Genomic DNA, 22,341 nt, shown 5'->3' on the forward strand with positions numbered 1-22,341 from the left:
CTCTTTTGGCTAGCACTCATTATACGTGCTTTTTAAAGTTACTAGTAAAACCTGTGCTTTTATTAATGTTTTATTTTATATTTAATTTTTAATTATAATTTATATTTTTAATATTTATATTTAAATATAATTTTGAATCAATTTATGTGTATTAATTAAATTTTCTTTCCAAATAATTTTAAAGAATAAATTTTAAATTTTTAAATTAAGTGAAAGTAACAATCATAAATGACTTTCATGAATTATAAAATTAAATAATATCTAAGAATTTTATTTTCTCAAATTTCAATTTTTTAAGATTTAAATTTTTAATACTTTATTTTATACATTTAATTTTAATTATTCTCTTATTGAAATATATATTAACATATTAAAATTAATTTTTATATTTTAGTTAATTATTCCGTATCTTATGTTTATGATCTGTTTTATATATGTCAAAATTATAATAACAAAAATGGCATGTTTTCTATTTTATACAAGAAAAAAAAATGCTATTAACATGAAAATTACAAAAAAAATGAAATAATGATTATTTTTATTTTCTTGTTGAAAAATTTGTTAAATATTAAATTAATTATAAGTTAATTATAATATACAATAATCCTTAATTTTTCTATTAAAACAAGTAAGGAAAATAACTAAATAAAAAATATTTTTTTTTACATAATTACATATGCATATAAAAATAGTTAAATAAAATACTGTCTATTAATTAGGCTATAAATTAGTTAAGTAATTTCTTTATTAATAGGGATAAATCTAATTTATTAATTAAGAAGAAAAAGAAATCAGAACTAGTTGAGGAATTTTCTATTAAAATAGGTGAAATTAATTTGTTAATAAAGGAAGAAAATCAATTATAAAATAACTAAGTAATTTTCTATTATTATGGGTGGAGATTTTTAAATAATTACTGTATAAAAAGTAATAAATATGAAAATTCTTATTAATCTAATTAGTAATTAATCTACTATTATTTTGACAAGCAAACTTCTCCTTATAGCATGTGGCAGGATTAGACTAAATTATTGATTTATAACTAGTAAATGCTCAATAATTGAATATAGTAATTAAATAAATATTTAAAAGTTTAAAATTTAATTATTGTGTAATTTTATTTTCTTAACCTTATATAATTTATTCATATATAAATTAAGTAATTATAATGAAATCAATTATAATGTTTGAATCTAATTTTTGTTTTAGTTTACTATCTAATTTGTTTAATACATATATTATATAATTATGATATTAATTAAGAATTTATATTTTGTTTTAATATAAGCTTCCCATAAAAATAAAAAAATATATATATATATAAATTATAAAATATGGAGAGTAAAATTATATTTTTAATTATAAATAAAATGAATCATAATATATTTAAATGACTAAAAATAAAATAAATTAATTTATTAATCCAATAAAATAAATAAATTGTTACATGTCTTGTCGAGTTATTATGCTTCTTATTGAATTAAGTAGGTCCTTATTTTTAGTTTATCTATTTATGACCTGAATTTATCTATATTAAAACTAAACTTATTTAATTATGTGTCGAGTAACGTCATATAATCGGGCCATAAAAAGAATTACTGGCTCTAATCGCGTGGAAGGTCGGGAGAAGTTAGAAGGTGGTTTTGACATCGCTGATGAGGCTGGGGAGAGAAAGAAGTTTCCATAGCCAATATAAAAAGGGAGTCGCGCAAGAGAGAGAGAGAGAGAGAGGAAAATAATTGGGGTACTATTCAACAACTTTGCAATTTTAATAATACAAAATTACTATTTTGGTCTGTAAAATTATTTAATTGTATTGTTTAATTTATTAATTAACTTAATGTACTGAGACTTAAATTTAATTATTTTATTTAAATTATATTTTTAAAAGTTAAAGAGATAAGTAAATTAATTGACACTTGAATTAAATTATTTAGTTAGAATAAAATTTAAAATATAATATTCTAAAATTAAAGGAGAAAATAGAATTATTTATTAATTGTTCGAATCGGCACTAAAACTTGAACTGGCATAAAGCCCCTGATGTCCGTAGTAAGCCTTACTATTCTCCAAATCCATAATCAGGGAGCAAAAATTGAGGCACAATATGTAAATAAAATAAAATATTATATTTTTATTTGGGCCAACCCAATCCGAAAACTATCAAAAACTAAAACTTGGGAAGTCCCACTCAACTCTTATACTATCATTTACAAACTATTTAAATGTCTTAAAAAATGTTTATTTATTAATACCAAAAACTTAAATTAACTCAATCCCTGACAATATCAATGCTATTGCTAGCACATATAGAGTTCTAAAATTACAAATTAAGAAAATAATAATACAAATGAGTAGTCGCTGATAAACCTATGAGAAATGAAGCAGGTTATTCTGAAAAAGAAATCTTCGTGTAGTATGAAAAAATAGGGTGAATAGGAGTGAGCGTTCTACTCATAGAGTAAGATATTGATTTTAAATACAATTTTCATAACTATTTAAGGCTAATACATCCCTAAGGATGAAAATGTAGTATAGATTAACACATTCAACCAATTTCAAATAATATTCGCACAAAGAATAATTTAGAGCACTCACACGCCCATGTGTCACATCAATCAAATATATATATAGGAGCTGATTTCTTATACAGCTTTTCTTAGTTCTAATCTCTGCTAGTGAGCCAACTCGAGTTAGACTTTCTCTTAATAATTCAAATGCGGGGGTTAGCTAGATCAACTCAAAGCCATATTCACTCCGACTTATCACAAAAATGACTGAGTTTCAAGCGAGACTAGTTCAAGCTGATCTGCTTATTCTACCCATATCCAATACCACACTTCACACGCGTCGACACATGCACACAGCTTCAAATTACCCTAAAGCGACACCTACATCAATTTCATCAAATAATAATGCAATAAAAAGCGTACTTATAATAACTATATATGTATAATTATAAGTGAATGCATGAGCATGTCTTGTATGTATAATAATATTGAAATTATAAATAAAATCAATATCTACTCACAGTACACCGGAAATCACTGTGACGGCTGAGTGGAAGAAGATGACTGACCCTGATTACCTAAATAATTATATTATAAATTTATTAGTGATAACTCAAATCAAGAACTTAAAGAAATAAAGACATCATAATTTATGCCGAAAATCTGATAGAGTTTTTTCTATATATAGGACCTACTCAACCTGCAAAGTAGTTCAAATAACACTTCTAATATCACAAGCCTTAAACCTATATATTATCAATATCACATGGCCCCTCCTGGGCTTTCTGAACCAGACCAAACTCAAGCATTTAGATAATTCAGCTATAATCTTTAAAACTAATATTCTGTAAAAATCATTCAAATTAGCTCTAAAAATTATAAAATTATGGCCTACGGTCCTTAACAATATTAAAAAGCTTAACAATATTATAAGGTTATTGCAAAAGAAAACACAATTTTCTGGCTACCTACGATTATTTCATGAATTTTATTCTAAACCCTGTATTAGGCAAAAATGAATAATTTGGAGTTTGGATTTACCTATGCCAAATTTGATACCTGAAATATGTCTGGAATGCCTGAAAATGCTAGGATCAACTGTAATATTGACTATGTTATGGGATGGGTCGTCGGTGTAACACCCTCCCGGTAACTACTCCGTACATTCTAATGTTCCGGTGACCGGTGTCGGTCCGGACAGCTAGAACGTCCGGAAAAATATTTAAACTAAAGTCAGGAATCATAATTAACTCAAATATTAGTAAGAAAAATTTAGTAAAAATTTTAGAAATAAAATACAAACAAGTTAAACGAGCCGGTGCCCTAGCGATGGGTAACCCGGAGGGAAGTTCCGGTTCTCGCAACTAGGAGCCCTAGACCCGGGAGAAAAATTATAAAATAATTTTTGGGACTCCAGAGAAGGGTTATTGAGGTCCCTATGGCATTAGAATGCCAAGAAAATACCTAAAAAAATTTTTCAATCAGTACAGACAATTTTGACCCGTTAAGCCAAACGGAGGGCATTTTGGTCATTTCGCCTTCAGAGGTGATTTTTGGCCGACTTGTCCAGTTGAGTAAATAATTAATATGACACAAAATATGAATAAACATTACTAGAAATTAAATTGAAAATGAGTAGTGATGAAAAGAAAAAAAAAAAAAATAAAATGCCAAATATGACATAGTATGATGTCATTTAAAAAGCCTTCTCCAATCATAATAAAACAACCAATTAATTAAGTAATAAAAGAGACTAAATGAAGACCAAAAGGACCAAAACCCAGCAGCCTTCCTCCTCATCCTCTTACCAGCCGAAACCCTTGCACACCCAAACCTCCATTGACAACCTCAATTAAAGCTCAATTTCCTTCCTTATTTCACCTTAAACCCTAGACACCTTTCACTAAAAACTTGTCTATACCTCTTGGGAAGTGTTTGGCAGCCAAGAAAAGGAAAGAAAGTGAAGTTTTGAGCTTGGAAAAATTCTGCCACTTAAAGGTTAGTGCACTATATACCTAAATCTCTTTAATTTCATGAATAGGGACTTGAACTTAGTAAGAAAATGTAATTTAAATGAACAAAACTCATGTGTATGTGTACATGAATTTCGGCTGCCCTATTGAAGGAATAAGAATGAGTGTTTTGTTGGACTTAGAGTGGATTAGAAATGATGTTTAAGATATATAGATACATGGATAATAAATTGGTATGCTAACGAAGGCATTTTGTAGAAAACATAATGTGAAGCTAGGGTTTTGAGAAGTGAAAATTTGGCTTGGCTTAGGAAATTGTTAGAGAACATTTTAATGGTCAATTAGTGACCATTTTAGGTAAGTTGACCATAATAAGGACTGAAAAATAGCATGGCAAAGAGAATGACTATGCTGCCTAGGGACAGCAGTAATGGTGACTGAGATTCCAGTCCAATTAGACAGCCATAACTTTGGCTGTGTTGGTCCAATTGGTGTTTGGCCAATTGGACATGAAACTAGGCTTATAATGGCACATTTTTGCTGAAGAAACCATTCCCAAAAGACCAAAGCAAGAGGACCAAAAGTTGGCCCCAATCCGGATACCCTGCAACAGCACCTGCAGAAATGACCAAATGAACAGTAACTGTTCATTTGGCCATAACTCACTGTAGATTTGGTCAATTGATCTGAAATTTTTACAGAAACAAGTTAAGACATAGACAAACAACTTTCATGAAGAAACCTACCCCAAATTATGGCCAGAACCTATTCAAACATGCAATCACAGTCACTGTTTATGGTACTGTAGATTTGGTAATTCTGCAGTTTTGTCAATCCGGCCAGCTGTGGTTTTTGGACCATATCTGGAGCTACAAAACTCCAAATTGAGTGATTCAAAAAAGGAAATTCAACTAGACAAAATAAGGAACAACTTTCATGTTTGTCATTTCTTCAAATTCCCACTGCAACAGTGCTTAATGAACAGTAAACTTATGCTTCAAAAACTGAAATTTTCTGCCCTCTTGGTTTTAAGTTAGAAATGGTAATGATGACCAATTCTAACAAGTTTTAAATGTAAAATGTGGTATATTGGGAGTGCCAAAGTCAATGTACATATTGTCTATCCAAAAGTCAACATTTTTGTTGACCAATTAGGTGAATAGTAACACCAAAACTTGAAATTCACCAATTGAAGAATTTAAAAGTTTCAAATGCCCTAGTATACCAAACAATATTGGTTTGGATAGTTTGGCATGCCAATAGGGTTCAGTTAGCAGTACTGCACATGGCAATATGCCGTTCTGTGATTTCATGACTTTTAGCCATTCTGACCTTGTATTGAGATTTGGCCTTGTGCCTGAGATTATTCTGACTTGGTAGCCGCTACATTGCACACCGGGAGATGCATATGTGACCGATAGTGTGACGGCCCGAGGTACTAGATACCCAGTGCCAGTTTACCCGTTATCCAGTCCAGTCATCTAGTGTAGGTTACTTGGGGCAACCAAATGAATAAAAGTGGACAAAGTAAATGATATACAAATACCAAATAAATAAAACATATACATTCGTTACATATTTATTTCTTGCTATCTTTTATTTTATTATTGCACCACTAAGCATTATTGCTTAGCGCGTTGCTTTTGCCACGCGTAGGTTCTGGAGATACAGATCGTGAGCCCAGTAGACCGCAGACTGGGTGAGTCCATCCTGCGATTACGCACGATGTCCGTGTCACCTCAACTTCTGCAGTGCATTGGTAGGACACTAGGTGTTATTTTGGTGATTTGTAATTAAATTTTATTTTCTTATATGTATTTGGATTATGTAATGTATTTAGATGTTCATGTAAATGATGAAAACGGTGTTTGTAAATGGAAAAGTAAATGTTTATTTGTGATTTATACGTGATCATCACATGTGATGGATGATTGAGAACTAAAATTGAAATGTTGTTGAGATCTTGATATTGGGATTTTGTTGATGAATTGAAGCTGGGATTGTTTGGAAATTATTTGGAAGTGTTTTTAACAGATTCCGAAGAACTGTTTTCTCCATTTTTAGCCGGTACCCTGCCGGATTTTCTATAAAATTTTCGGAACCTCAAATAAATTATAATTTTAATAAATGACTTAAATAAATTATATTTCACAAGTTATATTCAAAATTATGATGAAAATTAATTAAGATAAAATAGAGTGTGCCGGTACACCGTGTGGCATAACTTGCTCGGCTACACTGTAGACGGGTAAGGGGTATCACAGTCGGGCAGTCGGATCTGGCTAAAAACTCGGTTCCGAATGCTAGTGAGCTATTATTGATCCAATCACATCTAAATGAAGCTCAAAAATTATCAATAATTATCATATAATTATATTTAATTCATATAATTATATTTAATTTTTGGGAGTCAAAAAGTCAAAAATCTCATCAAGCGATTTGTACCGTTTAATGATCGCATTTTTCAAACAGTGTCCGATAAGAACGAAGCCTATCTCATCTCCAAGGTTTCATTGCGCTGAGTTCATCGGTAGTCTCGAATTTCCCATCCAATAGTCAGATCACCGAAAAAGTGACTAGAAAGCCACTGCTATTCCCATTTTCTCTCTCCTTGATTCCCGTGATTTCGATCACCATAAAGGTTGCTGTTGGTCAAAAAAGAAAGCCTAGAGAAAAAGAAGCAAAACGTCGATGGTCTGAGGTGGAACCACTGCCGGACGGCGCTAGAATCCTTCTTCAAAAATCGCGCACTGGCAAACATCTTTTTCCCCTTTTATCGTCATTCGATGGGCTTTTCTCACCGTCGATGGGTCTTGTTGGGTTGCCGAAGCCTCACCTTGCTTCCTAGGGGGGTGGTTGTCGTCAATCTCTGGCTGGCAAAGGTGGACAAAAAAGTAGAGAGGGAGGGGGAAAGAGAGAGCGAAAGAGAGATCCATTATCCATTTATATAAATAATTAATTAAATATTATTTATTTTTTTATAATAATATTTATAGAATTTTATATATTATATTTTAAATAAATAGAATTTATAATATTTTATAGATTATTAAGATTTTAAAATATAAATCATTAATAAAAAATATTTTTATGTAAATTATTAATTAAAATATATAAATTTAAATGAATTTAAATAATGAAAGATAAATTTTAATTAAATTTAAGATAAATTTAAATATTAAAAGTATTAATAAGTTTGAATAAGATGACTTTTACAAATTATTGTTATTTTGATTACTAAAAATTACTTCATGGATAATAAAAAAAATTAAGAGGCGTATCTTACCGGAAAGTCAAAATAATGTTCAATTAAACATATTAAAACTCAGCTAAATTTTAGTATATCAAATTCTCACAATTTATTTGGATTGGAGGAAAGAAAATAATGAGAGAAAAATTAAAAAGTTAATAATATAAGAGAAAAATATATTGTTTCTTTTATATTTAGATAATAAAAAAAATATAAATAAAAAAATTATTTTATAAATAATAAAATTATAATTTTACCCATAAGTTGAGAAATAAAATTTTATATAATACAATAATATATTCATAATTTTATATATTTTTTTATTTAAAAAAAATAAAAATAAATAAAATATTTTTATTTTTCTCTTAAAATTTTCACCCTTTCTTATTTTTTTTTTATTTAAATATAAAATTATAAAAAAATAAAATTATTTTACCCTTAATTTTTTTTTTCTCATTTATTTTCTTTCTATTCAAACACAGTATTAAGGTTACCCAACGAAACCAGACCCAAATATCGCACAATCTTACCGAGTGGTTTCTAGGGAAGGGTGCGCTACTTGTCACAGTCGTTCACGGCTGGGGATTTCCATTACGCCTTTCTTCATCCGATTGGCTCATGGATAGGTCACCGTACACTTAGCCCAACATCGAGAGCCTCTAGGGCTACGTAGCCAGCTCACATATCCAAATCCAAGTGCGAGCTGTGGCTAACCTATGGGCACCTCCTCTATCAACAAACAAAATAATCCTATGGGAGCCAGCGATGTGACACCTTTTCTTTTTTTCTATTTCTGTCCCCACCAAACAAAAATAAAAAACGCCGTTGGCGGTTAGCCTCATTAACGCCGTCAAAGCTGTCTGCGCGCATTTTTTTTAGTTGTCGTCCACCTGTCCTGTCCTTGGTTGAAGCGGACGTGAAAATAAAATTATGTGTGTAAAAAAAAAAAATTCATTTGGATTCCGTCGAATAAAACGCTTCACTACACTACAGAAGCATATTATTTTTTCCTTTTTCATTTCCCTCTTCGTGTCGCTTTTTGGCGGCTTTGAGCTTTTCGGTTTAGAACATTCGCTCGAATTTCTCTCGCGTACGCGCACACTCTCTTACTCTTTCTGTGTCTGAGGTCAGATTTTCTTCTTTTTATTCTTTTTTTTAATACACTGTATCTCCGGCTCTTCTTCTATTAATTTCTTTTGATCGATCTTGATTTGCTTGTTTTAGAATTTTTTTTTTTTGGTTTAAATCTGTAGATTCTGTGAGTTGATGCTCTGGTAGATCGGTGGGTTTGAGGTTGTGAGGGGTTTCTTCGCTGCCGATAATGAGGTTTTTTTTTTAAGTATTTTTTATTACATTTTTTTTTTTTAAGTTTGCTTTACTTTCCTCATTTACTATCTGTTTGGTTCTCGAGAAAGCTTAGGAAAATTTCGGAAATTTTATTATAATTTTTTAGTTAATTATTTTTTTCTCCCTATTTTTAATTAGATAAGCTCAGCTCTGGTGAACTGATGAGGGCTCTCTCTCTCTCTCTCTCTCTCTCTCTCTCTCTCTCTCTCTCTCTTTATTTTTTTTTTATCTCACTGGAAATAGAAATTTTTTTTTTTTGCAAAAATATAATAAATTAGCTGTTATTTAATGAACCTGCATTTTTCTTAATATCCCGACAGAGCATCGGATTTTTCTTTTTCGTGCATTTTCAATATCCAAACAGAGCTTTGATTTCTTTTTTTCTTAATTTTTTAAGTTGTCGATGTGGGATAGCTGTTAAAATAAATTTCAAGTTCACAGCGTGGACGTTACCATATTTATGGGGTTTGTATAGAATTTAGATAGTGAGATGACGTTTGCAGTTTGAATATTGGTTTCCTTTTTTTTTTTTCCCTAGTTTAATCGTTACCATTTTTTCGTGTTTCTTGACTTTGTTGTAATGGTTGATTGTAACAACCTTGCATCATATGAATAGGGAGTTTGCTTTTGCATGGAGCTCAGTAGCTCAGTTGATTGTTCACCCAAGTAGTCCTCCAGTCAATTTATCCTTCTTCAATCCCACCACCATTTTAACAATCGCCAATCCTAATAAATTACATAATAAAAAAACATAAATTTCTGCATTTTCTTAAATTTGCTACTTTCTGCTCGAGTTAATGACACGTTTAATTCGTTATAATGCCAAAATGAATAAATAATCTTTATCTAGTCTTCCTGGAGTCGCAATGTTAGAATGTAAGTAATTTGATATGTTAGCAAAATATTAATGAGGACGTTAAAAATATTCAAACAAAGGTGAGAGATCAATATTAAGTGGTTGAAAGAGTGAATTGTAATTTGTTTATCACTATGCTATGGCCTATAGTGCTTCCTTGGGTAAGCAAGTCAGCTGGTGGTGTTCCTGTAGATTAATCACACAATGCAGGTAAAAGAAATTGTTTCAGGAAAGTTAACACGAGGAATTTGGAAAGGAGAAGTATGGTAAAGGGATTGACTCTCAAGAAAGCATCAAACTGTCGGAAATGGAAGTGAGAAGAACATGGAGAAAACCCTCAGATTAAAATCATGGATTTGGAAAAGTATGATGCAAAATGCGATTCCTCCTTATAAGTGGAGTGGTCTGTATGACTATACTTCCAGAGGGGCTGGCATGTCTTTTCTGTGTAGTTATTAGATATCAAAAAGATTGCAAGCTCAATGCAGTTGAAAGAACCTTGTTTAGTAGATGTTGATTTCTCCAAAATTTAAGACATTTTCTTACACAGTGTGAGGGAAATCAATTGCAAGATGTTACAAAAGTTTCCCTTCCTATTTTGAGTTTTATAATAATTGTATGGTGCTGCCAATTAGACAATTGACTTACATTTTGCATGCTGATTTTTGAACCGGTCATTTATGTTGGCCTATTTGCCTGCTAACAGATAGTAATTGGTCACTTTGATCTTGTAGTAGGGAATGATGCATGCAGTGTTGCTTATTTGGAAATGGATCGAGAAGCAAATTTGAATAAGAACTCTGCCAATATGAAGTGTCAAAGGGTGAGGAAACCATTAATTCTTTCGGGTGTTATCTTACCAATCTAGAATTCATGGAATTATATTATGTATTTGTAATGTTTCATCATTATTTTTTTTTTCATGTTGGAGAAAATGATGTGGATGCACTGTCTTTGTTGATTTATCTGATTATTCTTAGTAACTACAAAGATGGTCACATGTGAATCAGACTATTTGGAATTTGGAAAAAGAAAGAAATTTGTTACAGTTGGTGAAAAGGACCCATGTAGTGGACCCTTGCTAATTTGGAATTGAAGATTAGCTGAGTTAGTTGAATTAGAGAAAGAAAACTATCCTGAGGCTAGTGTTTCTAAAAATTTTGTTACAAAACCTTTGGTATTTTGTGCTGCAAAAGATGCAAAATGTTACTGGAAATTAAAAATGAGGATGCAAAGAGAGATTTTTGATGTATGGACACCAACTTTAAGTCTTTAACTGATACCAAATAAAAGGGTTTTTATTTATTCATTTATTTGGAGGGGGGGTGTTGGGGTTGTTAATTTTCTATTTAAAATAGTTCTCTAATGTTTAGAAATATCTATTTTCTCTTTATTCCAGATGCTTTTTGTTTCAATTGATGTTGAATAGACTGATTATTAATTTGTTTTTATTTTTATTAATGAGAAAACGGAGTCATGTTGCTTAAGCTTTGATATACAGTCCCATTCATATATTGTATGTTTTCAAGAACAGGTTTTTTTGGCATATGATTTACACGACCTTAAATTCATAGTTTGTCAATATTGCCTTAAAAGTAGCAATATTCCTGGACAATAATTGCAGATTTGAAAGTTCCTTGAACTGTGTTCTTATATAAGTTGGTATTCTTGTCATTTTCTGTACTTTTTTATTAGGTAAAAGTAGATGAATCCTTTGTTCCTTCGTTGGATGAAGCAGTAGAAGTTCAGCATTTACTTGCAGAACATAAACCTGATCATGCCTCAGTAGATGGTGATGCATGGAAACACTTGGATATTGAGGATTTCTCCTATGGATTTGAGTATGGCCTAAAAAGAAATTGTGGTAATTTTCTAATAGCACGTTACTGTTCTTTTTTACTGATGCTTTTGTTCAAAGAACATACTTTGAGATTTCATTAGAATAAGGATCAATTTCCTTATTGTTTAGAATCATGGCTGGAAACAAATGCATCTTTTTGTATCCTTTAATCTTTAGAGTATCTTATTCTACGTTCCTTTATGTTGAAAATGCCATAACTGTAAGAAGATATGAAAAAACAAATTACTGAGATGATGAGTATATGCTTAAAATAGGCATGTTGTTGACAAGCTTCCCTTACTTTTCCTTTGAACATCTCCCATAAGCATGGGACACAAGTTCCGTGGTTAAAAAAAAAAACTCCTTTGACTTTTGTCTTAAAGGCCTTCCCTTTTGCATCCTTCAGTTGAGGATCCTTAAAGTTAAAAAGAATTAATTTCTGCCCTAGATTTTGAGCAGAAGTATAAGACATGCATGAATTCTTTCAAACAGGCTTGAATGAGACTTGGTACATACTAAGAGCAATAGATGCTTTTAGGTTTTTTTACATTTTGGTTAATTATTCTTTTTTAAGTTATTTTGTTGATCTTTTTTTTTTTTTTTGCCCTTTCTCTTGGTGATAAGGTGGGCTGGATTGTAATAATGCTCAAGGGCAAGAGGAATTAGAGTTTGGAGTATGTATCTCTTCTTGTCAATCTGTCATGTTTGGTTCTTATTATTGATATATTTTCCATTGAGAAAAAAAAATGAGTGTATTATCTTGAACTAAACTTTAACAACCCCTCCGCCTGCCCCCTGCTTTATATATACATCAACTTGTTTTTCCATGGCACTTGGTTTTTATTTGCATCATAATCATCATCATATGATGAATGGTGTTGTTTTAGTAGGTTCTCGATGGGCTGCTGGATGAAGTTGATGAAGTAGATGATATTCATGCAGCAAATGACATCTCTGGGGCATGCAAAGATTTTCTTTTGGGTAACCCTGCAGTCATATTATGTTATGAGTTCAGTTACGTCAAATTGAAGTTATCTTATGCTTTTTCCTCCTTTAAGTTTTAAAATATCTCGAATGCAGATGTTGAATTGGCTGAAAAGATTTCTGACCTTGATTGTGCTCCACATGGAAGATTGCATTTGGGAAACACAAGTTCAGAAAGTCAATCTCCAGGATTTAGTGGAAGTAGCAATGACACTCATGGGTTGTCAGAATCATCAACAGCAACTATTCTGGGTTCTGAATGCAAGAATAGTTCAGTTGAGAACAAGATGGTCAAATGTGAATTAAATGACTCATTTGGGGACAAATGGGATTATCATGCTCAGGAAAATGTGTTCACTACTTCACGTGATGTAGAAAATCTTGATGAGTTGGATGATGCAAAACCTTTAGAAAGTGGAATATCATCTGATGATAATGAAAAGAAACCTGTCCAAACAAGCAAAATGAGCACTCTTCTCAGACAGAAGAGATTGCGCAAGCCTACCAAGAGGTACATTGAAGAATTTTCAGTTCCGAAGTCGAAACATGCAATGGAAAGACAAAAAATTTTGGCTGTTGATTCAAAGGATAAATGCCTGACTATCAGGTCCCATAATGAACTTCATCATGGGGGAGCACTGACATTGATCAAGGAGGAGTCGTTGAGTGAGACAATTACTCAAGAAACACTTGATGATGATGAAAAACTTTCAGATCTGAAGTCAAAGTGTATCAGCGGGAGACAAAAAATTTCTTCTCCTGCTTTAAAGCATAAATGCTTGAAGATTGGATCTCGTAATGAACTTCATCACCTGAGAGGGTTCAAATCTGTTCCCAGGGAGGAGTCTTTCACGGGCATTAGTACTCAGGCATCATTTGAATCTCGGCCACGGAGGGGACGTCCTAAGAAACGCCCAGTAGGGAAACATTCTTATTCATTCGAGTTCTTTTTATCATTCTTTTTAGAATGAAGATTGAAACTCTTTTTCTTGAGATATGTGTGGCTGCAAGTGTATATTCTATTGGTGGATTGTTTCTTCTTCTTCTTCCCTGTCTTTATTACTGATAGTGTATGAAATTGCTGCATTTATATAGGACACAGAATCTCACATGTTCATGCATGCTTGTGTTTTCATTTCTTGTTTTGTACCCACCAGGGAATTTCTTCTTCAAAAAGAGTCGTGAATTGAGTTGATTATTGTATTTTGCTCTTTCACCCCTGTTAGTACAAGTAGTTTCTTGCTTATAGCCCTGCAATAATTTTTTGTACAACACTAACTTCAATTTTCATGTTGTCATTTGCCTGTTGCAACACAGGTTCCTGAATCTGATGATGAACATAATGCATCTGAGTCTGAAGATGATCGTGCAAAGAGAAGAAAATCAAAGAAGAGTGCTGACCGAAGGAAGCATCAAAGAATGTGGACTCTTTCTGAGGTGATGAAGTTGATTGATGGTATTGCTCAATATGGAACTGGGAGATGGACTGATATAAAGAAGCTTTTGTTTTCATCATATGCATATCGCACACCTGTAGATCTGAGGGTACCTTTCATCACTTTATACAAGCAAACATTCTTTTGTTTTTTCAAGATTGAAATATGTTTATGAATGGTGCATTCTGCAGGATAAATGGAGAAATCTTCTAAGAGCTAGCTCTGTGCAGAAGCAGAAACTGAAACAGAACAAAGAGGTTAGCTTTCTGATTATCTTGCTACTGTGGCCTTTGCTTCTTATGGGTGCAGTACTCAGTATAAATTAATTTGATTGAATGCTGAAGTCAACTGAATGATAGGCCTTTTCTAAAATGAAAAAAACTGCCCAATTGCATTAATGTGAGTTCAACGTGGCACTAGGAGAGTTTTTGTCAAAATGCAGGTTCTAAGCTCTGTGCACTGTGCTGCAGTGCTTGAGATGTCCCTGGAGTCCCTGGTTCAGTAAAAGTTTCTTGGATATTTTCAATCCTTTTCTCTTTTGTATGCACTCCTGTACTAGTGCATGTGTGCTGTGTGTGTATCCATTTCTGGCTGGCTTTGGAAAACCTTGACAGATGCTGCCTTCACTCCTGTTATATTAGCAAATTAGGTCACTCACTCTCTTCTCTTCCCTTGCTTGGTGCCTGCTTCAGGAGATTGACCACAACTGATTCTGTATTTAAGGCAATCCTGGTGCTGTTGTACCCCGCATTGTAATTATTCTTCTCTTCAATACAACTCAACTAAGCCTTGATCAAACTAGTGGATGCAAGTTAAGCTCAAGTCTTATCAATACCGCATTAAAAATGTAGATTTAGGAAATATATTCAAACTTTCATATAGCTTTTTTTCACATGCCTTGGATATATTGCTATAATAAGAGCACAATGGCTATCAGAGATGGACGGGTAAATGCATGAATAAATACTTCCATTCTGGCTTTAGGAGATAGGATGTTCAGTTACGTGGGGGGCTAGACAATTCATTCGCTTGACATGCGCCTGTGTCCATGTAATCATGCTTATCTTACAGATAAAATGTTTGATCATTTGACTGGTCTTTAAAATTTTGCTTGATAATTATAGTGGTTGCATAATTGGTTGTTCCCTTTTATTGATTGCGCATTTTTCATAAGGAGCTTTGTATTCTTCAAGGTACAATAGCCAAGGCATAGCATGCGATAGACTTTATGAATGGAAAGACATGTTCTCTGTTCTTTTTCTATTTCGCCCCTTACAGCATGTTCATGTCTTTTTTTAGTTTGTGTACTGAATTTTAGTATTTGCTCAATTTTACTGTTGAAATAGATTACACTGTTAAATATTGGTTTACTTTTCATCAACTATTTTACAATCTACCAATAAATCATAACAATAATTGTAATAATATAATTTTATGGTTAATGCATAGCAAAAAAGAGACGAGGTTAATGTGATTAATGCAGGTTGAACAAAAGCTGAAGCATGCAATGCGCCCTTTACCAAAGTCTGTGATACACCGAATTCGTGAGCTAGCCACAGTTCATCCGTATCCTAGGTTTACTCCTGGTGGAAGATACATACGTAGGAAGAAGAATTGACTTGAAGACCCATTTTTCAGTCAGCGTTAAAAACATGGTAGGAAATTTAGTTGTAAAAAAGCTATGTTTTCATCTGTTTTTTTTTTTGCTATGCACATACACATCATGTTCTCAAATCCGCAAAGATAGTCGACACAGAATGTGGTGAATGTTGCTTAGGGAGTGGCCCCAAAATATCCAATTGTAATAGCCGGGGTTATGGCAAACTGATGCTTAAACAAGCGCATGTTTTTCTTTTTCAAACCTGAGTTGTTTCAGATTGTAACTGCCCTTCTATATTGACAAGGCATACAAGTACATGTTATGGGCTTTGTCACTTGTCTCCCACAGATTTAGTGGGTGTTCTTAATCATGTCAGCCAATTCAATAAGAAATTTGCATATAGTTATGTTTAATGTTATTAACTTCTCAGATTCAGCTCGGTTGTTCTGGAGGCTTGCAGTATGACCTTTTGCGACTGTGTCTAAATCGAGTCTCGTCCCTTAAATGCCATGATATTTTAAATTGTTTTCAGCGGCAACTGCAACTTCTGCAAGGGATATGTTATAACCAGGCTGCCCTTTTCTTTTATAAATTGCCTTTGCTATCTCAGATTTGCATGGTTTGGGATGGCCCTGTTGGATTTAATCCAGCACATTCGAAAAGAAATGATGGGGGGCATGCTTATCCGTATCTCCAGTTCATGTATTTACTGATATCCTTTTATTTTTGTTCGATCCTTTGAAAATCATAATTGCGTCGTCATTGTTATCGCCATTAGAATCCTCCTGGGAGCTGTTACCGCAGCCCAGTCGTTGTATTATTTTGTAGGTTTGCTATGGTGGTTTTCAATGCTTCTTTCTGGGTATTCGGCTCTGTTTTTTTTATTGGCCTTCATCTGCCTTTCCTCTCTCCTCTTGCAGTCTCTGCTCTTCTGCATCTCTCTCGCTACTCGCATTTCCTCTAGTCATTTCTAACAAGCAAGAATTTATCATCACCACCACAACTGAAAACAAGGCCATAAACTTCATTTCCACACTTCTAGACCTGCCCTTTGTGCCCATTTATGGAGTGAAACCTCTAATTATAACAAAGTAAATATACGAAAATGCTTATATTTTTTAACGATTAGTGGGAATTTTTAAAGTTGGTATGCATAATAATATATATAATAGGAGAAATTGAAGTTTTATGGCTAATCACCTTCAATTTATTTTTTGTTTAAGTTTCCATCCCATCTTGAAATTGAAAATTGAAATCAACAAATTGAAAAAAAAAAAACAATTTTTATTAAAAAAATACTATTTTTTCCAAAAAAAAATTTTAGAGAAAATAAAGATTTATTAATTTTATTAAATTTAAAAAACTAATAGTAATTTAAATAAGAGTAATAATGTAATTTATTATTAATAATGTGTGTATATAATTGAAATTGAATTGATGTAATTCATCTGGGCAAATTAATTTTAATTTATAAATTTAAGTTTAAATGGCTTTAATTTGAGTGTGCAAATCAAGCTTTATTCCAATGTTGACAAGGATTATTTGTCCATACTCTTACCAGCCTCAAAGGGGAAGCTCCATCTTTTGAGTGGAATGAATAATCTATTCAAAAGTCTTGAAGTATAATGGATTTGTTGTTTGAATGGCTCCATTATGTCAAATCAAATTCTTTACAAATTCAACAAGGAACCATTAGTGTATTTTTCTTCTTATTCTTCTTTATCTTTCTCTTATTGAACAAATAGTATAAGGAAAAACTAAAAAAATAATAATAATAAAGCATAAAATCTAGAATCTTTCTTTCGCATTTCAACAAGGTAATAGTTTGATTCAAAGCGAATGGTGAATGATAATTAGTTCGCAAGTTCAATTTGGCAATCAATATAAATTTGTAGGAGCAAGTCAATTTCTTGCATGTACCTCTCCACTTAACTATCCCAACCTACCACCATGGCCAATCACTTCCAAGTTTCAACATACCTAATCCTGGAAAAATAAATAAAATCTTACATGAGTGATGCTAAATTGGGTTTGGAAGTTTTTTTTTTTATATATAATTATTATTATTCATTTGATTTGATTTTAATTTGATTGTTGGTTATACAAGGTAGAAATCAACCTTTAACTCTAGTATCATGTATGGGCATTGTGTTCCGATTCATTGGATAATGTGCCAAAAAAGATGCATTATGAAGCCCAATATACGTTCGCAGTACATGAGTTATGAGGTTTTGCAATACTTTAAAGGAAATAAGGTGTGTCTCTATCATCAACAATTACTTTTGATAAAAATGATAACACATGATCCTAAGAACTCCCAAATTAAACATATTCAAGTCGAAACAGCTCAAGAAATCGTGTTTAGATTGAAGCAACATAAGTATAGATGATCTAGTAGAAAGCTCTCAACTGGTGTCAAAACCCTCCCCAAAAGAAGAAGAAGACGATGAAGAGTTATTGATTATCTTCTAAATTTTACCCTGTTTTACGGCAAGTACTCTCCTTATGAGTGTAAATTGTATGAAGTCATGCTTCAATTGTTGGTAGTTAATTCATAAGTAGGGAGAAGCATTCAATGGAACATGTGCAACAATTCCAAATGACAGTGTCAAACAAGAAAAAATTTTAAATTAGCAGTCAAGATGCATGGAATTGATCAATAATCTAGCATAATTTCTTTGTTCATCGAGAGGGAGAGAGAGATATTGGAGACAAAAGAAACTCTTTAGAAGAAGCCAAATGAAAAATGTCCTAAAGCGCGAGTTGACACTTGAAATCATAAAAAAATGAGAATGAAAAATCAGAGCCATTGCTTCCCAAGAGGAGGCATGGGGAGGAAGATATGGGTGTGGGTGGTGCAACTCAATAATATAATATCCTCGCAGGGTTGCCAGCTAATGACAACTAAGAAGTGCACGTGCAAAGGCCTCTAAGGACAGAGAAGAGAGAGTTCAATCATTTAGGAGTGGCCTACGGTGGCCTGTGCGGTTTGGAAGAACACTTGGGTTGGGTGCCTGCTGCCGGCCTAGTACTGCTTATTGGTGTCGCCAACTAAGAAATGATTGGTAAAATTAATCCTCCTCGCCCTTACCCACCCCTCAATTCATGTAGCTCTCCCTAGTGGCCCAGCTTCATGTGCTCTACAGCCCTTTTTCTTATCATCCCCAGTACCCTTACCCTTACCCTACCCAATCACCTCTTTTTTTAACTTTTCCAAAAATATCAAATCATGTCTCTTCAGTTGACATGGTTCATTTTTTAGAACAAAAAATATGCAACTTCAACATGTGATTCTCATCTGAAATTGTTTGGAATAGTGTCAAGCCATAAAACAAGCTTTCATCAAAATCTGTCCAAGCCATTTTCTTGGGGACTTTTAAACCCATAATTCATCTTAAAACTTTGCGCCACATTGGATTAATCATACAAGCTCAGTAGACTGGAATTCATGAGAGATCACAGCAGTCTAAAGTACAGCTGACAGAATTGAAAATGGACAAGTCAGGATTATAAAAGGCTGTATCTATCTTAATGTCTGGAAAACTGTAGGCAGTTTTATTCATATGATGTGTACAAATGAGGGTCTCTTCTTCCCTTGGAGCCAACCATTGTACAGCTAAATTGCCTTCAGGGGATGAACCCAATGTGCTGGCTTTCGATCATCTCTGCACAAAATTACATCAGCACTTACATACCTTTCTTGCATTCTATATTTCCTTTTGTCTTTTCCACACTACAAGACACAAGTTATTGGTGAGTTCATTCAGTAGAAAGTAGAAAGTGGGCTGTGAAAGTGACATTCCACTTCTTAAAGATTTAACCTTTTTTTGAATTGTACTTAATTTATTTTGTTCTTCTACCATTTACGTCAAAAATAAAGAATTTACAAGTGTTGTGTAGGTTTCAGTTTCAGGAGCTTGAAATCCTTGATCTTTTCCCAACAATTGAAACCAAAAAAGAAAAGATACCTTCCTAGTTCCATAGTTGTCACATTCTCTTCCCTTCTCATTTCCTTTTCATGCACAAGGAGAGGATGTCAATCCATTTCTTTTCTTGTCATATTGAAAAGGAAAGGAAATCAATCCACCTTGAAGTAAAAGAAAAGAGAGAGAGAGAGAGAGAGAGAGAGAGAGAGAGAGAGAGAGAGAGAGAAATCAATTCATCAAACACAGAGCATATGACATCTAAAAATATAAATTCTTATCTTTTTTTTTTAATGATCACCAAAATTCAAATACTAAATAATATTCTACCTACAGAAGCATTCAACCAAACATAATAATTGTATGCTAGAGTAGACTTTCCAATACTTAAAATAAGCAAAATCAAGTTATTTGAAAAGTATTAACAGAAAATACGTAACAGTTGAACCTGCCATAACTATAAAGGAACCTAGACCCTAGGATTTGGTTGGTAAGGAGATGGAGTCAGAAATAAACATTGAATATTGTGACTATATTGGGTTGGAATGATTCTTGTAAGATTCAAAATGTGGATTTCCATACTTTCCTCGTCTCTGGCTCTTCAACCAAATATATATGTATATTTTCTTTCTTGATTTACTTCCATTATAAGACATAGCCCCATTTCCTGCATTCATGGTCAGATTGCAGAGATACCAAAAACACATCCCATATCCATATGCAGGGCAAAGATTATATATGCTACTTCTGTGTAAATCAACACTGTTGTACGGAAAGTACAGAAGCTGCCGCAATCTTCAAATAATCATCATCGTTTAGAACAAATATTAATTATAAAAATGAAGTTTACTTATCCAATTAGATTAAAGGCAGAAAGAACTGGTTATTGTTTTTATACTAATGTTAGTGGTAGCTTAGCTCATTAATTTCTTGCAGTACAGTTGCTCTATGTCAGTCGCTAATTGTGCTTTCCAGCTGAGCTGATTGTACTCAACATTGCATAGTTAATCAATTGATGATTAGTTGGTTGATTACGAAGCTCAACTAGAACAAAATCATATTCCTAGCACAGAAAGAATATCTTCACCTGGAAATGCATAAAAAAATGCTCAAGTTCACATCGCTACTATAATTAAAAATCAACTAAAATGCCAAAAAATGTATTAAAAGTCCAACAAGAACACAAATGAGTTAGATACAGAAAGGTGTCATCTCTCTGCATGCAAAAGCTGAAATATTTTACTATATCCAATAGGTATATATAACAAAAATAAGTGGCATCGCACTTTGCCCAAGAAGCTTATCCCATCCCTCATATCTTATCTTTTCCACTCGCTCAACTTGTGGGGTCTTAACTTCGAGAACTTCAAAAGATCACTGATCAAGCACCATCTTTGCTAGGGAAACCCCACAAAGGGCTTGCTCCCTATGTGGGTATTTTACCAGTAACACTTTATATCTCTCTATAATCATACAATGATGCATGTTCGAATTCGTACACTTTCGTATCAAAATTCATTTCTTTTTTTAATGGAAGAAAGGTGCAGCACGGCAAACCATCACATATAACTACGTATAATTTCTTTTTTCTTTCTCATATATACACCTCCAAGTATTATTATTACTCATTCTCAACTCGACTTGCTTCTCAGCTACCCTGTCTTGTCAACCATTTAATATTAGGCTCCAAAAGAGAGGCTCTTCCCATTTATTTCTACACTATATAAACCCTTCTTTCACTGTCTCCACACCACTACCCCCACCTCCTCATCCTCTTCTTCTTCCTTCTCACTTCCGCATCAATTTATCTCTCTCTCTCTCTCTGTGTCTGTGGCTGTGTGTGTGATACACGTATATATACATGAAGAATATGCAGAGGAAGTTTCTAAAGGCATGCTGTAACAAGTGGAGTAAGACGGAGAGTAGAGTCATACCGTGTGCGGGATGTGAGCACTGCTGCCAGTGGGGTTTGTGGGCTTCCTCGCATGAAGGGAAGTCAATACCAAGAGATGTCCCAAAGGGTCATTTAGTGGTTTATGTGGGGGAAAACTACAAACGGTTTGTGATCAAACTTAGCTTACTTCACCACCCACTCTTCAGGGCATTGCTGGATCGGGCTCAGGATGAATATGACTTTACTGCTGATTCCAAACTCTGCATTCCCTGTGAGGAGAGCATTTTCCTTGATGTTGTTCGATGTGCTAGCTTTCCACAGGGTTCAAGAACCTGCCTGTGTCTCTGAGAATTCATTCAATAGAGAGCTCTGATTAATTCTTGTTCCTTGAGGCTTAAGCTAATGCTAAAGCATAACCCATTAATTATATGCTGTATACCATATGTAGTTACTGTAATATAACAATTTCTCTGCCTGATCATAATTGCAATTCCATTTGATAATGGTAAATTTTTGTTCTGCTCTGTAGTCTTGTTTCTTTTGAGCTGGAGGCTTAAACTGCAGCTTACAGGAAACAGAGCCTGTTTAATTTCATCAAATTAGTTGATGTTGCTTGGCTAAATTTGCAAATTACAACTATGGACATTGGTGATATGACATAATTCTATGATTGCACAGTAATAATAATACAGCTATTTTCATCCCACTGGAGACATAACTTCGATTTT

The 22,341-nt window shown here is 33.1% G+C and overlaps 2 protein-coding genes across 7 annotated transcripts; both read left to right on the forward strand.

Moving 5' to 3' along the window:
* Nucleotides 1-8,702: 8,702 nt before the first annotated feature.
* LOC110650045 (uncharacterized) lies at nt 8,703-16,214 on the forward strand. Of its 6 annotated transcripts, none has more exons than XM_021804837.2 (10): nt 8,703-8,859; nt 8,987-9,059; nt 10,671-10,759; nt 11,632-11,800; nt 12,401-12,450; nt 12,667-12,757; nt 12,857-13,677; nt 14,078-14,305; nt 14,388-14,453; nt 15,680-16,214. In XM_021804837.2, exons 3-10 carry the CDS (start codon nt 10,706-10,708, stop codon nt 15,812-15,814), a joined length of 1,614 nt encoding a protein of 537 aa, XP_021660529.2. In that variant the 5' UTR covers nt 8,703-8,859; nt 8,987-9,059; nt 10,671-10,705; the 3' UTR covers nt 15,815-16,214. The 6 variants fall into 6 exon arrangements, with proteins under 6 accessions (XP_021660529.2, XP_021660543.2, XP_021660552.2 ...); XM_021804851.2 differs by having other exon boundaries at nt 10,674-10,759; XM_021804844.2 differs by having other exon boundaries at nt 8,714-8,859; nt 8,958-9,059.
* A 4,883-nt stretch (nt 16,215-21,097) lies between these two features.
* Nucleotides 21,098-22,123, forward strand: LOC110650032 (auxin-responsive protein SAUR50). Its single transcript, XM_021804819.2, has one exon. It carries the CDS (start codon nt 21,581-21,583, stop codon nt 21,959-21,961), a length of 381 nt encoding a protein of 126 aa, XP_021660511.1. The 5' UTR covers nt 21,098-21,580; the 3' UTR covers nt 21,962-22,123.
* The last annotated feature ends 218 nt before the right edge of the window (nt 22,124-22,341 follow it).

The sequence above is a fragment of the Hevea brasiliensis genome, chromosome 5 (assembly GCF_030052815.1).
Source record: "Hevea brasiliensis isolate MT/VB/25A 57/8 chromosome 5, ASM3005281v1, whole genome shotgun sequence".
NCBI classification, from domain to species: Eukaryota; Viridiplantae; Streptophyta; class Magnoliopsida; order Malpighiales; family Euphorbiaceae; genus Hevea; species Hevea brasiliensis.